Source organism: Parasteatoda tepidariorum, chromosome 2 (assembly GCF_043381705.1).
Source record: "Parasteatoda tepidariorum isolate YZ-2023 chromosome 2, CAS_Ptep_4.0, whole genome shotgun sequence".
NCBI classification, from domain to species: domain Eukaryota; kingdom Metazoa; phylum Arthropoda; class Arachnida; order Araneae; family Theridiidae; genus Parasteatoda; species Parasteatoda tepidariorum.
In genome coordinates this window covers 15,719,920-15,739,048 of record NC_092205.1, presented here as the reverse complement: position 1 = coordinate 15,739,048, position 19,129 = coordinate 15,719,920, and the positions used below count along the sequence as shown (strand labels likewise).

The following is a 19,129-nucleotide window of genomic DNA, read 5'->3' as shown; positions in this document are numbered from 1 at the left end:
TTAAGATATTTAAATTCAGTAGCAGAGTTTTATCCTTCAATGAATGAGCATAGGAATTAGGGTGACAGGATGAAAGCATGATTCTTTTTCTTTCTTTTTTATTTGCATTTTTAAATGATAAAAGGCGGGGAAGAATTTTTTAAAGGGAAAAAAAAAATTTCTACCGATCTATCATGATTGACGTCAAACTAAAACGCTTTTCTTATGGTATTGTTTAAAGATTTTTGATGTTGCCAACAACGAGTGGGTAATAAGAACGGTACGATATAATTATCTATTCCTTAGTTAAATAAACAAAGCTGTTTGAGGGTTCGTCTGCTCTTCTCTTCCATCAGTGATTGTTCTTTTTAACAAAAGAAAGTTGAAAGCTCTGCTATGTATTTTCGTAATTAAAAGACCCATACAAAGGCTCTTTCTTTCTTCGATATGATTAAAATATGGGGGAAAAAAACATGTTATTAACATGTCTTATTTCGTATAAAATTCTTAAATTTTTTTTTTAATTTTTTTTTTTTATTTTTTTTATTGTTATTGATTTGAAATGAAATAAAACAATTATTTGATCAAAATTATAGCATGTTTAACATTCGATTTTGAAATCGTTTGATGAAAATTGTTCAGCTTCTTTGTTTTAAAATAGGAAAATAGTAAAGGCGGATCTTTCTTTTCGTTTATTATAGTACTGGCTGAATACCCATTCTTTGTATGGGGTGAAAAGACCGAGTAAATTATCTTTAAATCAGTACTTAATAACAATACAAAATCAAGCACTAAACTAAAAGTCATATATTTCATAATTAATTTCAACTTTCTTATTTATTATTTTTTGTTCATTCCGTTGGCTTTACGTTACTTGATTAAACAAAACATGCGTTTAGTAATTCATTCTATCAAAATAAAGATAAACTGTAATCAATATCATTTGGCTCGATGCTTTCGCTCAGACCAACTTATTTAAATAAAAAATTACCGAAGTCAAGCGATTTTTTTTCTGACCCCTTTTCCGAAATGGGTGGTTGCTACTTCAACCAATGAATGCTGACATAGTCGCTTTGGTAAATGTCCGAAATCTATACTAGATTTAGTTAAGTGCCACATTTACATTTGCCCGGTATGCCTTACATCAAAGTTTTCTCAAGGTTCTGTACCACTGCCAGGTACGCATTTAACCGGTACTTCGAACACTGATGTTTCTCCTATTATATCCTCAGCAGACATTAAACTGTGGAAAAATATAATAATATCAATGAATAAATTAATATCAAATCGGATATAACAAATATTTCCGACATTCACCAGCAAGGTGAATATGTGATTGTTGACATTCACCGGTGAAAGTCGACATTCTCTTGATTTCGGTCATTCATGGTATCTTCTATGTTAAAACTGCGCAGTAAATAGGTACTAATTATAATAGTTGTAACTTCATTGGTATATTTGGCACTTATTAAAGTGTACTAATTAGCACAATACCAGTAGTATTTATTACCAAAATTAATGAGGCAAATGGTGATTTTTTACGTTACTATTAAACGGATTAGTACTATTTCTCTATTACTTTTGCTTCTCAGTATATAACTTCTTTTTTTAAATTTCAAATACAGTTGATTTTCAAGTATTTAGTTTTGTAGAAATACGTTTCAAAAGCATAATTATATAGACATATAAAAAAAAAACACGTAGCTTAAGATTACTTAAGAAATAATTTAGATACGTAGTCCGTCTATGCAACCACGCTTCAGTGCAGTGTTTCCCAAAGTGTGGTACGCGTACCCCCTGTGGTACGGGAACAGTTTAGCGGGGGTACGCGTTCTTATGTGAAATAACTTGCTACAAACGAAAATTTCAAAAAAATTTATTTAAAAACAAAGCTAGCCATGAAAATTTACGATTACCTATTTTTCTATTGGCTATTTTTTGCAGAGTTAACAGTTAATAATTAGTGGTGTCAACAGCCAGTTGTGATTTTTAACTTTCGTGCAATTTTTTATAGTAAAAAATACATTCATTTTTTATTAGTGGCACAGCGTTACGAAAAATTTAGGAAGGGTACGCAAGAGTCATAAGTTTGGGAAACACTAGAGGATTAATGAATAGCTAACATAGCGAATAAAAAATATTTAAATATCTAAAAACGCACCAGAATTTCATTTTTTGATTCATGAGAGCTATAAGCAAGAAAACATCGCTGACGTTATCTTTAAAATCGCTTGTAGTTTTATTTCAATTTATCAAGGGCTCAAAGCCATTGAAAATATTCCATTTCCTCTTTCGCTCATCAGTAACGTATTAATACACCTCATAAAAGCACATTTTTTGCCTATTTTATTGCCATTATTGATAAAACAAATGTTTATTTTAGTGTGCCCTTCTTCCCACACAGTAAACAAACACATTTTATAGTATGAACATAAAAATTATGTCCCAAAATAGCTGAGACCACACATGGCGACTCTTGCTTAAAATGTCGCCGAATCATTTTCAATTCTAGTGAATTGCTTACGAGATCATCGTCCTGGGCACAGTTTGACGTCGCCCATCCTCGCACTTAACGCCTCAGTTGTCATTAGGCTTGACCCCTTTCTCTACTCTTTATCTTGATATGATATAAATTTAACACTTTTTTTCTTGCAAACACAGTAACGTTTGTCTAATAAATTCAATAAACGATTAAAAAAAGAACGCGTCTAAATTTATTGGGACATTCTCTGCTGGTGGTCCTCTACTCCCCCCCACAGCAAGACACGCGCTGTTGTTGGACCACACGCAATGAGTTTCGTTTTATGCAAAGAGTTTTTTTTTTATATTCCCAGCATGGAGGAATTTTCACTCATTGGAAGTTGAATTTTTAATACTTGAATCACACTTTGAAAGGCAAATGAAAATATTTTTTTTAGGAATTACTATTTCACTCTTAAACTTTAAAAAAAAATAGATATGGTAGAATTCCAAGCGTAACAGAGGGGAAATCACACGGGTATTTCATCCTAAAAAATGTATTAAATATATGCGAAAACAAAAAATTGTGCAATAGTATGCTACTTTAAGGTGCAATCTTTAATTTATTTGCATAAAATAATAAAAGAGCTACATAATTTAATTGCCAGGTAATTAAAAGCGTCCGTAACAGAGGGGACAAAGAAAATCCCACATTTTTTCCATGCACTGTTATTCCCGCTATATTCATCCTAAACATTATTTGTAATTTTTTTGTAATGATCACATTTCAAGGTAAAATAAATTATTATAAGACTTCTTAAATTGCTTACACATTTTTATTAACTTCAAAAAATGCAAAGTAACAGAGGGGAGATTTTGCAAATTTGACAAATAGTTACAGGGAAATATCATGCCATTTAATTTAACATTGCACCTTAAAGTGGCATATTATTGCATAATTTTTTGCTTTCACATATATTTAAAGGTCAGGGTCACAGTACCCAAAAAAATGACAAAAATACCAAAATTTTTTTATTGCTTATAATAAAACTTCAAACTATTTCAAATGTACAGAAAAAAATTCATCTCTCTATCTACATTTTTAAAAAAGTTATGAATGATTTTAAATTGTTCTAATACAGAAACTTGCTCAGCAGTCTGACTTTAAAGTGCTTTTTCGCATAGATGATAATTTTGTGTCTTAATCTTAATTAAATCCCTAAGGAATTTTTTCTATTTAAGATAAAGCTTTGAAGTAAACTTTTTTATCTTGAGTATAATACTCTTATTTAAACTGTGCATGGAATAAGCATTTTATGAGGTATTACAACTTTTACGGCATGTTATATATACCTAATAGGAATTTTTACCCTTTTTTTTCTACTTTTTTACAAAATAATCTATAAAAAATATTCTAATTGATATATCAACAAATGAATGCACAAAATTGTTAAGATAAATATTGCAAGTACTATGAAAAAAACTTTTTTTGAAAATATGTTAAAATAAAAAAGCCTTAGGGATTTAAAAATTTAGAACTTTTTCAACTTTTTTTAAAATTTAAAAAAAATTAAGCAGTTTAATCATTTTTTGAAGATAAATTATTGATTATAACTTAAATGACCATGTAAAGCATCCTCAAAATGAATGATTATAACTTTATTTTAAAAATTTTTTGCAAAGGTACTGTGACCCCTTAATACATTTTTTATGATAAAATACCTGTGTGATTTCCCCTCTGTTACGTTTGGAATTCTACTACTGGTTTCAGTTGGCATGGAATTCAACTATGTCATGTGTTTTAATGTACGAAAACAAATTATTAATAAAAATTAAATCTCAGTGTGATTCCCGCTCTGTAGGTATGGAATTAATGAATACATTTGTAGTATTTATTTAGGCATGAAATATCTTATTACCAAATGAGAATACATGAAAATAATTTTAATATTTTAAAAAAAAATTAAATTGCCTCTGAATCAACCTTAAAAACAACGTTGCATGCCATTAAATCAGAGGAAACAAATTGCACTGATAGTCTTAGCGTTTTATAAAGTACGGAGCAAAAATGTGAGACTGTTAAAAATGCAATGCTTCATTTAGGTGAATTAAAATAAAAATTCTAAATTAAAATGCCTCTTATCTTGTCTTAAAACGTTATATCCCTTAGACAATATTTCATTATCATCAAGCGATTTTGTGATTTGTTTTAAAGTGTGAGTATTACTTTGTTAGCATTACTTTGCTGTAACAAAAAGCCGTTTTTACAGTGAATTCTTGCTAGTTATTCAGAACTCTAATAACAGTTTTTTTTCCATGCTAAGCATGATATTCTGCACTTATCATTTGCTGAGAAGCGGAGAGGTTTTCCAGATCCTGGTCTTCTTGGAGTTCCTTCGTTTTTTTTTTCATGCTAAAAATCCCTGTTCTTTTCAGTTGTGGGGAGAGTTATACTAACACTATCACCATCCATCTATGAAAAGATACTGGAACATAGAATCGGGTTAACATGTTTTAAATACTAGTGAATTGGAATTGTATTGGTAGACGCACTACAGAACTCCCCCACCGGAATTTTATCTGTGAAAGAATTCGATGAACGGATACCACTAGTTCTTTCATTGCTGTTTCGTGAGAAGTCGGGATGGTTGTTTTAAGATCACCGTACATTTGAGTGCTGATAGTTGAGAGAAGTTCACGTCCGTGGTCACTCATGTGTTGCCATTAGCAGTCGAGTGTTTAGAGGCCGACGTTGTCTGTGATCGAGACTGAGTAGCAACAGCGCGAGGAGGTGGATAATGCCGCAGTCACAAGTAGCAAGTCAACTGTTCAATGTGGACCATCCATGGTAAGAGGCGTGTTCAAATCGAAGTTTCTGTCAAGGAAGGCGTGTTCGCATCGCGTCTGGGTCACCAATGTGGGGGAAAGTCATATCGGCAATGTCAAAATCTATCTGAGAAAAGGTACCCCAACATAGAATCGAGTTTACATATCTTATATACTAGTGAATAGGAATTGCATTTTTATAGAGGTAGACACAATCATTTCCATCAGTTTTTGGTCACCATGAATACCCACGTTTATCAAAGTCTATCTCCTTTCTCGCCTGGGCATAATGCTTCACTCAAATCGAAATTTTAAACTAAAATATATTTTTAAGTTTAAAATTTTGATTTTTAAAGAAGAAATAAGCTTTGTAGATTAGTTTCCCCATAATATATTTTATTATTAAAAATAAGACAAGACAAGAATCACCAAAAATGCAAAATTTTATAAGTCTTTTTTTTGCTACGTACTGTAATAATAATGATAACAAGGCGTATAATATTAAGCCACGTATTTAATTCATCCAATTTCATTCTCAAGTTTATTTAAATTATCAAAATATTTTTCGAAGAATTTGTGCTTCTTGGTATGTAGAATATTTTACGCTAGAACCATATCTTGGTGAAAGAAAGTAATTTTCTTTTAAGAGTTATTATTTTACTCCTAAACTTGAAAAAAAAATTTTTTGCCTCGATTTAAAAAGAAAAAACTAAATTAAAATCTCAAAAGTTAGCTTGTTTTTAAGTCAGAGGTAACCTTTGAGATTAGCACGATTCAATTAATGTTCGAGAAAGTTTCTGTTCTTAGAAATGAAATTTTTTACTCTTGAACTCTAATTTGAAAGGAAGAAGAAGAAGAAAAAAAAAACATTTTTTGTTAAATTATCATTTTACTCTCAAACGTGAAAAAAAAACATATGTCATATGTTTTTTTACATGTGTCATTCCCTATTTTAAATAAATTCCGAAAACTTTATTAGCCATTTACTAAAAAGGAAAAATGCTGAACACTTTTATTGAAAGTTTTCGTGTAATGATGTGCCACATTTTTAAATTGTTGAACAGAACGTCTCTTAAGAGCTATTTTGGTAAAAAAAAAAGCATTATGATTTTGGTGAAGTCGATAAATTACTTATGTGTACTGCACTGTAATCTAATAAAAATTTCGTAAACCTATCTAGAAGCAATGCTAATCGACAGCATGGAAACTCGGCTGGAAGCAATACTAAGGGAAAGCAAATCTTATCATTATAATAACCAAAACCTTTCAGTTACGTGCACGTGCGAGATACAAGTTGTGTATCATTTTAATTTAAAAAATATTTTGTTGTTAGATTTATTGTAAAAACATGTTGTTAGATTTTAAATGTTTGAACAACACACTACTACATATTGAATGCATGAAATAATAAAACAGTCATTTTTATCTAATTAAATTTGCTTCCTTTAAGGAATTAAAGTCAAAACTCTTAATTTAAAGTTAGAAATTTAGTATCAATAATGTTTAAGGAAGTTTTCTTTCAGTTAGATATTTTATTTTATTTAATCATCAGGTTTTTCCTTCCTTTGATTACATTTACATTTCTATTTTTCATAACAATTCCGACTTAACTAAATACAAATAATGTTACAAGTCATCGCTTTTGCACGTGATAAACTGGATAATTTAGTTTTATTTCTTTTACTAACAAAGGAAATATTAAATATAAATTTACTTTCTTCATCAACATGAGTTTTATGATAGAAAAAATGGAAAAAATTTAGTTTCTCCGTCGAAACTAGTTCAACAAGTATAGTTGGATAAAAATTTCATACGTACCCCAAATTTTTTTTTTGCAGACCTGTGTTATTAAGCCTTTTTAAAATCATAACATCTAGTTTAAAATCTATAATTTCAAACCAAATTATATGCTGCAAATCTATGAACTTATAGATTCAGAGAAAAATGTAAGATACGAGATACAATTCAATCACACATGAATATTTAGATTGAATGAAATTTATTATGAGCATGCTTTCAGTATTACATTGTTCTCACTATGTTCCCAAATAAATCACAATTAATTAAAAAGTCAAGAATTTAGGATGTAAGACGGTATAATGTTTATCTAAAAGCTATTCAGTTTCCCTTAAGCAAAAATAAAAGTAGTCAATGAAATCAGTATTATTTTGTAGACAAAAAATTATGTCATGAAATCTTTCAAAATCCCAAAAAATGTTGCTTTTAAGACAGAGTTTTATTTATATTTTGCCACCGAAAAAATTATTATACAATTGAGTGTTTTATTACATTCCTCGTGCAGAAAAATTGATTGCTTTCATCCTTTCGATGTGACATCTCTCAACTGCTCCATTAAAATGCACCCATGCATTCCTTCCGCATTTCACGGAAGATTCGACACATGTGACCATACAGTTGACCAATAAAATAAACACCTAGATAGTAAATATCACAAAAACAGCCCACATGTATCAAAACAGATTCAGAAGCACTCCAAAAAATTACTTAACAAAAAAGGTTGCTTTCAGAAATGTTATCTTGAGAACATTGCAATTTCGTTGCAAATGAAACTTTTACAATCGATTTTGGAAAGGTAATTGAAAGACCACATTAAAAAAAAGGAAGCACTTCGATAAATACAGAGAAAGAACGAAAATAAACGACCAGATATCGCAGGAACAAGCGCAAGAAATTGAATGTTACACAGAATCTTCCAAATCAGAGTGGACCTAAACATTACACAGCCTTAAACGAAACCTAGCAGGACTTAGCATGGGATGCGCTATAAAAATATTACATAAACATAAATGAAAGGTTCTGATAGATGCTGGAAAACATCGAACTCTATTTGGATTCATAAGACCAGGAAAATAAACACTCAACAAATAGCAAACAAAACTGTGTCACACAAACTAAGCTATCCATTTAATATTGAATCAGAAGCATTTTAAATCTATCCCCAACAGAAATTAACTGAAACATCATTTCAAAAACATTTCTGCGACGTTATCTCGGAATTGTATCACTGAACTAGTAAATGAAGTGTTTTTAGGCTTACTGGATTTCGATGGTCTCAGCGTATATGAGTTAATAAAAACGCCTCGTTGACTTTTTTTGAAACGTTTCAAAGCGTAACAAAATATTATTTGCTATTATTGGTGTTATTTTTTTTAAACTGAAAAGTAAATTTTAAATTTTGAAATGATTCGTGAATTTTAGAAAGGTATATAGTGATCTACAATGTTATGATTACTAACTGTGATTATTCAAAATGAAAGTTAATTAAAAAATAGTTTTCTTAGGCTTTCAAAATTTCCGCTTTAAAATAATCCAGATTAAATTTGTAAAATGCGTTAAAACTTAAAGGCTAACAACATTTTCATAAGAATGATTTTATAAAACAGGTTCAAATGTTATTACCTTAGAGTACATCATCCCCCCCCCCCCAATAACTCGATACTTTTCCCAGAAATTCGCGCTCTAATCCCCTAAAAATTTATCTATTTTACTAATACGAATTTGAAGTCCATATTTGAGTTATAAGAAATAAAATTTAATTATGTATATATATATATATATATTTTTTTTTTACGTAGCTAGTTTGAAGCAAAAACTTTTTTGAGTTAAAATAGCTGAAAAATGTCAAAAAGATTAATGAAAAATGTTGGTAACCAATAACTAATATTTTAATCGCTTATAGCGATGTATATATAGTTAATATAGCAGATAACGTTTTTAAGAAAGAATATCAACGCATACGTAATATATAATAATACTTCAAAGTTTTAAACAAAACTTTTGAAAATTCATAGAACTTAGCACATCGTTTCCGATAACGATTGAAAGTTATTCGAATTAAAGTTATTTACGTTTTCGCTCAAGTTGTGATGATTCGAAAAACGTTAGGCGTAAATATTACGGTTTGCTGTCAAGATACTTTAGATTAATATTCAATTTTAATGAATGTAAGTTTTCTTCTGAGGTCAATACTCTTACAAATGAAATATATACATTCCATATCATTTATTTTTGTTTAAGTTGCATTAGATATGCTTGGAACATTTGATATACAACCATGCTGGAGATAAAAATTTTGCCTTTCACGTCGTTTTTTGAAGTTCTATAGTGAAAGAAAATAAAAAGCCACAGTTTAAAAGCCTTACACTCGAAGCAATGCGATGATTTTAAACTATATATATCACCTTGCCGTGAAGAATTGTCTGTGCTTTAGAACGGACAAATAACTTAAATATTTTAAAAGTTATTGAACTTTTTTAAAAGTCGCCAATTTGGCGATATTTTTCAACCTAATTGAAAAATTTTCAAAATCCCTGTCTTATTCTCAGTTTTTACAATTTTTTATGAGCCCAAATAATTCAGTATCGGGGTAAGTTTTTAAATATTGAAAAATTAAACCACAAACGCTTTTCATTTCACAAAACTTCGGCTTTTCTCCAATTGACGTTTTGCACCATTTTCAAAATAAGCGTTGACAGCGATCGATGGTTTTAGATAGGCTAAACTTAACCTATAGTTTGTCTAAGCTAAGAACTCCTCCTGCCACAAAGTCTAAAGCCGTCTGGTGCTATGGAAACAAAGAATGGAGCATTTTAGGGAGGGTAGCTTCACTCTAGGACTAACACAATAGACCGAAGAGATTCCATTTCTCTCACCGACTCGAGCCGAAACGATTAAAAAAAAGTGACCCTTCACCCCTACTTGAAATGGTCATACCTCGTTACCATGGTTACAGCCACAGTTCCAGACACGTTTAAAATTAAAATTAATTACAATTGAATTAACCTTGAAATAATTTTAGTCACAAAAAGCAATAACGATTTCTCAGCGTTATGACTCCCCTGCATAGAAGTGAACTCTTCTGAAGATCTTCTGACGATGGATAAAGTTATCTTTGATTTGCCTATGTAATCTTCGAATACTCCGCTTTACTTCAAAAAATTTGATCCGCAATTCTGTTTTCATGTTTTAGACTCCCCGTGTGAAGTTCCGTTTTCATAATTTATATTCTCACGAGTTAATGCTGAATGAACAAAGATAACTGCCAAGGGTAATCTTATGTCTGTCATAAAAAAGAAAAAATTACGTAGCACTAAGGGCTATTGGTAATGGTCAGAAAACATCTGTGAGGATATTCCAAAAACATGCCACCTCCTATTTTGGTAGCTCGAACACCAGCGTGTGAAATCCTGGTGGAACAATTTAACGAGGACTGATACTGCGCACCCTCGGTCCTTTATAGGCTGATGATCAAAGCCCGCTCACTGACCGCAGTCAGTGAAGCCTGACTTCTGCAGTTTACTGGGAAAAGATTGAAGAAAAAAAAACGCAAAAATTAGATTTTCTAAATGGACAAAGAGAGAGAATATAATTTCTATGAATAACAAGAATAATGACCTGACACTAATCTACCATTCCCTTAGTTTTGAGATATTATTTAGTGAGTGATTGATCCGTTCATCGAATTTTTGATCGGTAGGCATCACCCAGAAATTATATCTCTTCATCAACACACTAATAACCACTTATAATATTTTCTTATGACGCAAATGCGTGTTCTTTACATTCAGAGATGATAAATTAATTTTCTATTATTAAATTTCATTCTCATCTAATCAGACATTTTTTTCTTCCAGAACTATTCCTGTGAGTACAGAGAATGGAGAAAATAGCACTCAACGATGTCCAACTGTCATCCAACTGTCAACATCTATTGAAACAATAAAGGACGGAGAAATCGTATTGTCAGCTCAAAATGCCTGCGAAAGTATGTTGATTGAAATACCAGCTGAGCACAGTTCGCCGAGAGAATGTCCCCCCACACATAATTCCGGGGTTCAGGAAGAAGGTGAGGGGGGTGAAGACCTCCCCCACCAACGACCGATTGAGGACATTTTGCAAGCGCTTGATCAGCTCGTGTTGCCAGCGCCACCTCGAGAAGTAGAGATTAACATTGAGTGGGAGGCTCGAGGTCCGGTGAATATCAGGGAAAAAAGGGTCGATCCCTCGACTGCTTCTGGCGACGGAAGTACAGATTCTGAGACGGAAGGCCTCTCTCCAGACAGGAAACTTTCGATTGAAAATCTTCTGAAGGAAGTGGATGAATGTCTGAGAGAAGAAAATGGTAAATATTATTTAGCTCATATGTTTTTGAAAACATACTGTGGAGTGTCTTACCACTACAAATATTGAATACCAATTTCTTAGTATATAAGACATGTTAACTAAATTCTACATTGAGATGCCTTTTGATAGATGACGCTCTCAGATCCATGTGGATCATCCAACATCGATGGGTGATCCACATTGAACAGTTGATTTGTTCACAAAATAGCGCTCCAAAGATCCGGTAAAGAAAATTTAATTCTCACGACCCATAAAAAAAATCAGTAAAAGAAAGAAAGAAAACAGAATAGAATGAGAGAAAATAAATAAATAAACAACATTAATCAACGAGTGGCATTCGTTCTTTGAATTCTATCACAGACAAAATTCTGGGAGTAATGTGGCGTAACAACCTCTACAACTGTTAAACACCAATTCTCTCGTATATCAGACATGTTAACTTGATTCTCTCTAGAGGTACCTTTTGATAGGTTGGCAGGATCGATAATACGCTCCCCACAAAACAATTTTTAAATTTAATGATCTTAAACAATAATCTCACAATGCAGAAGTAATTTCGTGCTATCAATACCCTCATGAGTAAGGAAGGATTTGACTCCTCTTCCTATCCTTTTTACATTAAAATATTTTTTTAGATCATCAAACGGCGACATAATATCAATCAAATCTTGTGCGATGCCAAATACTCACAGGAAGTGTTCAAATCAAGTGTTGTTTATGTCTATCAGGCATTTTTAAGTAAAATCAACCAATCATTTTCACTCAGAAACAAAAANTTTACCGAAATCTGCCTTATTTCAATAATAACTTTTTAAAAAAAAATTATTATAGCTTTCGAAGTTATGTATCTAGAGCAACTTACTGAAGATGAATTACGAACCCTTATGGAATCATTCCGACATTTTTTTTCCACAGTAGGGTATAATTTATAATTTTTTAGTGCGATATGTAACTAAATGCTAATGCATCAGTGAGCAAACTTAATTAAATGTCAGCATGCAATCAAATTTCAGTAAAACGAATCCAGTCTAAATATTTTTACCGAAGCAATCAAACTAAGTTGAATTTCGATCCGTATATTAGAGGCACTTCAACAATTAGCTGTATTTCTTTGGATAAATTTGACACTGAAAGTTCAACTGAAATATATCTCAACAAAAACTCTATTCAATGAGTTTATCATCATTAATTGTATCTGAAAATTAAAATCTCTTGGACACAGTCAGTGGTCGGAAAAACTACATTATTTTTGTAGTTTACTACAACTGAAACTACTTTATTACAAATGTAGTTAATAAAACTACCTTTTTTTTAAATGTAGAAACTACAAACTACTTTCAAATTGTAGTAACTACTTCACTACTTTAAGGAGATGAACTTACGTTAAATGTTAGGGAATAATAAAGAATTATTTATTCATGTTTACAAGAGCCAGTTTGTTGTTCCCAAACATTTTTTTGTCTCGAATTTATTCAATTAACCCTCATATTTTAATACCTTTCTCGACAGCGAATAATTAACTTGAGAAATGCGAAATTATAAAATACTTGAAATTTTTTAATTGTTTAACGCTCTTTTATTTCCTCTAAGATTTTTTTTTGTATCGTACTATTGTCTACACTACTTTTTTTTAAAAAAAAGACGCACGTGACACTACTAACTACGGAAAAAAGTAGCGACTATAGTAGTTTCACTATTTGTCCACAGTCATTAGTCGACCACTGGACAAAGTCATTAATTCAGTTCTTATAAGACATATGAGCAATTAACAATGCACTAAACAATGTCATAGGAAAAGATGAATAGCTTGCGTTGATACAGAAAAAAAAATAAAACTATACAATCGAAGTCTCAAGTAATCTAGCAGTGTTGAAATACGATTCCAATATTATCTTCAAAAATTGTCTGTAATTTACTATTTAAACTGGTGAACAGAGATAAGACTGTCAAAAGTTGACCCTCCATAAAACTCAATCCAATATCGATGAGGTCACTTATTGAGTTTTCCATTGTATCTTTACCGTTAAAACCCATTAACTAGAATCTGTTGGGCACACTCCCAGACACGCTCGACCTTTCAAGAAAGATACCGTCACCGATCACTTTATGGTCACCCCCCATCCACCAACGGCCGTGAAAATCGTGACTTTTTCAAAAGATTCTTCTTCTTTTAAAGCCTTTTCTCTAAACTTATTTCTTTTTTTAGAGATAAAAGGAAAATGGTAAAAAAATGACGATAGAATGGAGGGAAGAAAAAAAATAAAGAAAATCGAGAGGAATGTACTCTTTGTTTGGTCAACAAAAGAAGATGGAAGTGGTCTTCTTCTTTTGCAACAGGCGGAGATTCTTGATGAAATTTTAGAGTATTTGATGGTTGAGGTGTTATGACCGGCAGAGTGGGTAGAGAACGGAATGTGTAACTCCCATCCTTCGATTTTACCTTGGAAAGGTCGTCCGCTTGATAGGACGCCCACTGAAGCTTAAGGGATCATTCACATATTATGCTTTGGCATCCATTCTCAAAGCTTGTCTTCAGTGCTCTACAAGTAGTGAAACTACTGTAGTCGCTACTTTTTTTAGTAGTTTGTAGCGTAGTGCGCTACTTTTTTTTTTTTAAAAAAAAAGTAGTGCAGTGAGTAGTGCGATACAAGAAAGATACAGAAAACAGTAGTTTGTAGCGATTCCTGGCAGCTACTTTTTACGCTAGTTTAGTATATGAACAGGGTTCTAACACAACTAATTTTTGGAATGAGATGGGTACAAATCCTCTATATGAACAGGGTTCTAAAACAACTAATTCTTGGAATGAGATGGGTACAAATCCTCTATATGAACAGGGTTCTAACACAACTAATTCTTGGGATGAGATGGGTACAAATCCTCTATATGAACAGGGTTCTAGCACAACTAATTTTTGGAATGAGATGGGTACAAATCCTCTGTCAAAAAACGCAATTTTCACTGTGAGTTAACAAGAATTGTGTATTTAGAGTTACGTATAACTGATATGCAAGCTAGGCTGTATAACTGATTGTAGCCTAGGCCCAATAGGCATGGGCCTATGGCCCACAATTTCTGAGGGGCCTCAAAAATTAGTAAAAAGTCTAGTGAAAGGTGGGCTAGCTATGTGTTGGTTTAAGTACTGAATAAAAAATAATTACAGCTTACAGTAAAAAATAATTCAGCTAATCAGTGAATTTTAGCAAGAATCACTGATTTCAATTGTTTGTGGTCACCAAACTATTTTTATTTGGACATAACATTGTTTTATTGTTTTATATTTTGCTTTAGTTTATAGATACGTAAACTTTATCTTAGAAAAATAATCTTCAATCGTCTGCTTTCAAAATTTCTTAGAATGTTTCTCTTAAATCATGTAGTTCAGTAGATTCTTTTTCATTATTAGGACTACTTTTCTGTAATTTAATTTCAAAATATTTTGTAAGGGGCCCAGAAAATTTGATGGGTCTTGGGCCTGAATATGTCTTGATCGGTCCCTGAAGAATAACAGGTAATTTATCTCTTTGGTCGCACTTTCACGTGCGAATCTAGGCTCGTAAAACATTGATGATATTTCAAAGGGAGGAAAAATAGTTTAGATGCATTTAATTTCTTGAGGAAATGAAAGAGCATTAAACACTTAAAGATATTGCAAGTATTTGATAATTTCCTAGCATCCCTTAAATTAAATATTCGCTGTCGAGAAGGGCAGGAAAAGTTGAAGGCTAAATGAACAAATTCGAAAGAAATGTTTTAGAATAACAAACTGGCTCCTGTTAATATGAATAAATATTTCTAAATAATTCTTCATGTTTAATGTAAGCCCCCCTTTTTTTTTCGAAACCATTTTGAGCATAGTGTGTAAATTAATTTCTCCAGCAGTGTAAATTATGCTGGCGTAAATTAATTTCTCTAGCTAAGTTCGTCTCCTTAAAGTGGTCAAGTAGTTACTAAATTCCAAAGTAGTTTGTAGTCAATTCATTCAACAAAAAAAAGTAGTATTAGTTAACTACATTTGTAACAAAGTTGTTGCAGTTGTTGAAAAATACAAAAATAATGTAGTTTGCTCGTCTTCTAATTCTTGGCATTCATACGGGTTAATTAAGCGACTGACATCAATACTAAACGATAAGATGAACCGTGGAATAATATCTGTAGGCTGGCAATCTTCTAAACTCGTGACCCGCATGTAAAATTTCAGGGTTTATTATTTTTTTTAAATCTAGAATTATTGTTTTTAAATGCATTTTTTTGATTAAAAAAAAAACACAGCGAAAATGGTATTTTCGTTGTTACTTTTTCTTGCCGAGATCTTCACGATGGGATGTTCTAATTTTTCGTTCTAACAGCCGGTTGCTTTCTTTTTTTCGAAATGCATTTGTAAATTATATTACAAAATTAATTACCCTAATATTGTAATTTTAATGCTATCAAAGATGTTAAATATATTTCATATCTTGCAAGTTGTAAGTAATTTTAACTAGTTCTAAGAAATACGAATAAAACGTGAATTGAGTTTCAATATTAAGAAAATTGAAATAACGAGTAGTAAAATGCATAAAAATATATCAGGTTTTTCATTTTTGACATGAATTATTTTTAAGAATTCTTTTCGTTTCAGCGTTATTAATGACAATAGTATTAATTATCTTTATTAAAAATATCATTGTGGAATTTTGTCTTCAGGTTGGTATAACCAGTATCCCGCCAATAAAATTCCATAGATTATTAATTTTTAAAAAACCTGACTTACTGTTCGAATGTAAATTTTACCTGACGAAAGTTAAACTAATTAAAAAGGTCTGCAGAATATGATCCTTCTAACTTTTCGCTTTAACGATAGGTTTTCTTTGAATTTTTGGAACGATTTAATAAAATTTTGTTACAAAATTAAAAACTAGAAAGATAATATTTTACTTTTAATATTCAATATATCAAATATGTTAAAAGCTTTATATTGAAGAAAATAAATACATCTGGCGAGTTATATGCAATTTCAAAAAGTTCTATGAAATACGAAAGAAAGCAACAGAAATTGAGTTTCAATATTTAGAATACTAAAATAACGTGCTTTAAACTGCAATATATGAGCTTTCAGGAACTTTTAAATATATCTCTCCTTTTCAATTTTATCAATGATAGCATATAACAATCTTTTGCTCCGAAATGTAACCATTTTTATTTTCAAGTTAACCATTCAAGTTGACCATTTAAGTTAACCATTTTCAAGTTAGTCATTTTTATTTTCAAGTTAACTTAAACGCTTTTTTTTGCAACGTTTAGAAAAAAAGTTTTAAGTTTATAAAATTATTAATAACTGATTGAACTGTATTCAGTAAATATTTGAACAGATTAAACTAGCATTATATATTTTTTCCTGCATTTCACATATTTTGAAATTTTCTTTTTGAATTTTTAATACGTATCAAATTTTTACGGAGTTTTTAAATGGCGCAGAAAGTATAATGGCGGCTAGAATCTTTCTTAGTCATTTTCTAGTAAATTTCAAGACATTTATTAGTATTTTTAAACAAAATGTTATTGATAAATTGTTTCAGTGGCATAAATGAAAAGGAGACTAAAAAATCGATATTATTCTGGAATGGTTTATTTGGTTTAAACTTTAGGGTGCTGGGTTTTCAAGTTTGAACATTACTCTAAAGTCTAAATAAAAGGTAATTAAAAAAAACTTTTTAAGATAATAAAGCTTTAAAATTTCTCGCTATATCACCTTCACGTGCAAGGTGTATTGGAACTATAAACACAAATGTAGTTTTATCTAGAACAAAAATTCTTTACCCTTTCAGATAACTTTAATTTTAAATTTTTTCTAGATTATATTAGAACAAAAACTATTTTTGCCTTCTAATGACTTTAATTTGTTGTCTTTTTCAAGATTATATTAGAATAAAAAACTGAATAAAATTTCTCTTGTCGTTTAGCAATATATACAAATAACATATTTGTATTGTCATTGTTATGTCTTTAACTTATCTGAGGTTAACTAGGTGGATTAATTTTAAAAAAAAGTATTATATACTATAGGCATAATTTTTTTTTAATTGCATAATATACAAAATTGAAGATGACTAAAAATAGCTTTTCCGTAAAATAGTAACAGAAACGCAAAATGCTCAAAAAAAAAGAAAAAGAAAAAAAAAGAATAAATGAAAATAAACGGAGCACATTAATTACTTTTAATCAGAATGTCACCTACTTATAAAATTCGATCTCAATGGTTCGATGGGTTAACCTTAAACATGCTTTTTTTTCTGTTAAGACAGTATTTTAAGATATAAAATCTGACACAAAAACGTACTTTCTCTGAATAAACATACCTTCGTTTTTTTTCTTTCTTTGGATTACGATATTTCACCCAAAAAAGGGGGAAGAGATTAACCACAATCGGTAATATATGGTCTCAATAATTTGTGCAAGAGAATAGTCGGAAGTTAGTGCCCTTTAAAGTTTATAAATTTTTGTTTTACAACTGTACTTTTTAAAATATATAAAACTGGCAAATAATATAACCCATTTTTTTTGAAAAATTTCTTGGACCATGATTTATTACGGGATAAAGCCTTCGGCATACGGTTCAAATCCTATCCCAAACAACCAAATGCAGAGTTGACAAAATGACTGCAGTGGCAGACGAATTGCTAGAAAGAATCAAAAGAATTTTTCAGGCAACTTTAATACTCGTTTAAGGAAAAATAACTTTTTTGCAAAATACAATTTTTAAATATTATTCATTATTTTTTATCATTATACTTAATAATGATCAGAAAACATTCGAATTGATCAGTTTGAAAATTTTTTGCTTCCTTTTAAATTTCAAAATTTTAAATGACAAAATGCAAACTTTGAGCAAAATTGGAAGAGCAGTTTGTAAATAACGAAATTTTTTTTTTAAAAAAAGAGTCATATTTTCAAACTCACATATCTCAAGAACTATACAACTTATTTTGCTAACATGTTTTTGGCAAAATTGTGACTGAAATAGTTTGTAACTTCCGTATGTAATTTTGGACTGCTCTCATGCTGAACTATTGGGATCATGTTTTCTGATTCTGTCTATTTTTTTCAAAAAGGTTTATTCGTTATAAGTTTAAAACTACTGCGAGAAACATTAGTAATCCGTTTTTTTCTTACATTTTATTTTACGCAACACAGCTATCGAAGTATTTAGACATTTAGCAATGAAATGAATACACCTTTATGGAGAGCTTAGTTTTCATACTGAGTTTTGAGTTAGTTCTCATAATATGTAGCCTGGTAACAATAGGGTTCTAACCAATTGTTGGTCTGTCATTATGGATAGATGGAGGCCCTAGGTGCAGATGGTAGTACAGGTGGCCCTCGGGGTTGAAATTTGTCGTAAGACTTGTGGGCTACTACTTTCGATTTATTTTTAAGCCTAAACTGGAAAAAACGTTTGCAGTGAGTTCTTTTAATTTGACTTTCAGCGGAACGAGCAACAAATGAAATCGGAAGATAATCGGAACCGGAATCAAGCATGCTTTGATGCTACCCAATAAATAACAAACGGTAATAGTTTACTCAAAAATATAGCCAAATAAGGAATAACACTCAAAAAATGCAAACCTTATTCTTTATTTATATTGTGATATTAAATTTCTACAATTTACTTACGTCTCAAGACCTTTCAGAATTCATAAATAGCAGAAAACTCTTGTAAATGGTTAAATTATGCGAAAAT

The 19,129-nt window shown here is 30.8% G+C and overlaps 1 protein-coding gene across 4 annotated transcripts in view; it reads left to right on the top strand.

Annotated features, from left to right (window-relative positions):
• The window catches only part of LOC107441572 (uncharacterized), a 334,007-nt gene that overhangs the window by 127,051 nt on the left and 187,827 nt on the right, over positions 1 to 19,129 (top strand). For all 4 annotated transcript variants that reach the window (XM_071177200.1, XM_071177199.1, XM_071177198.1 and 1 more), the window contains exon 5: positions 10,920 to 11,407. In XM_071177200.1, coding sequence (XP_071033301.1) covers positions 10,920 to 11,407 — 488 coding nt within the window. The remainder of the gene's footprint in view (positions 1 to 10,919; positions 11,408 to 19,129) is intronic.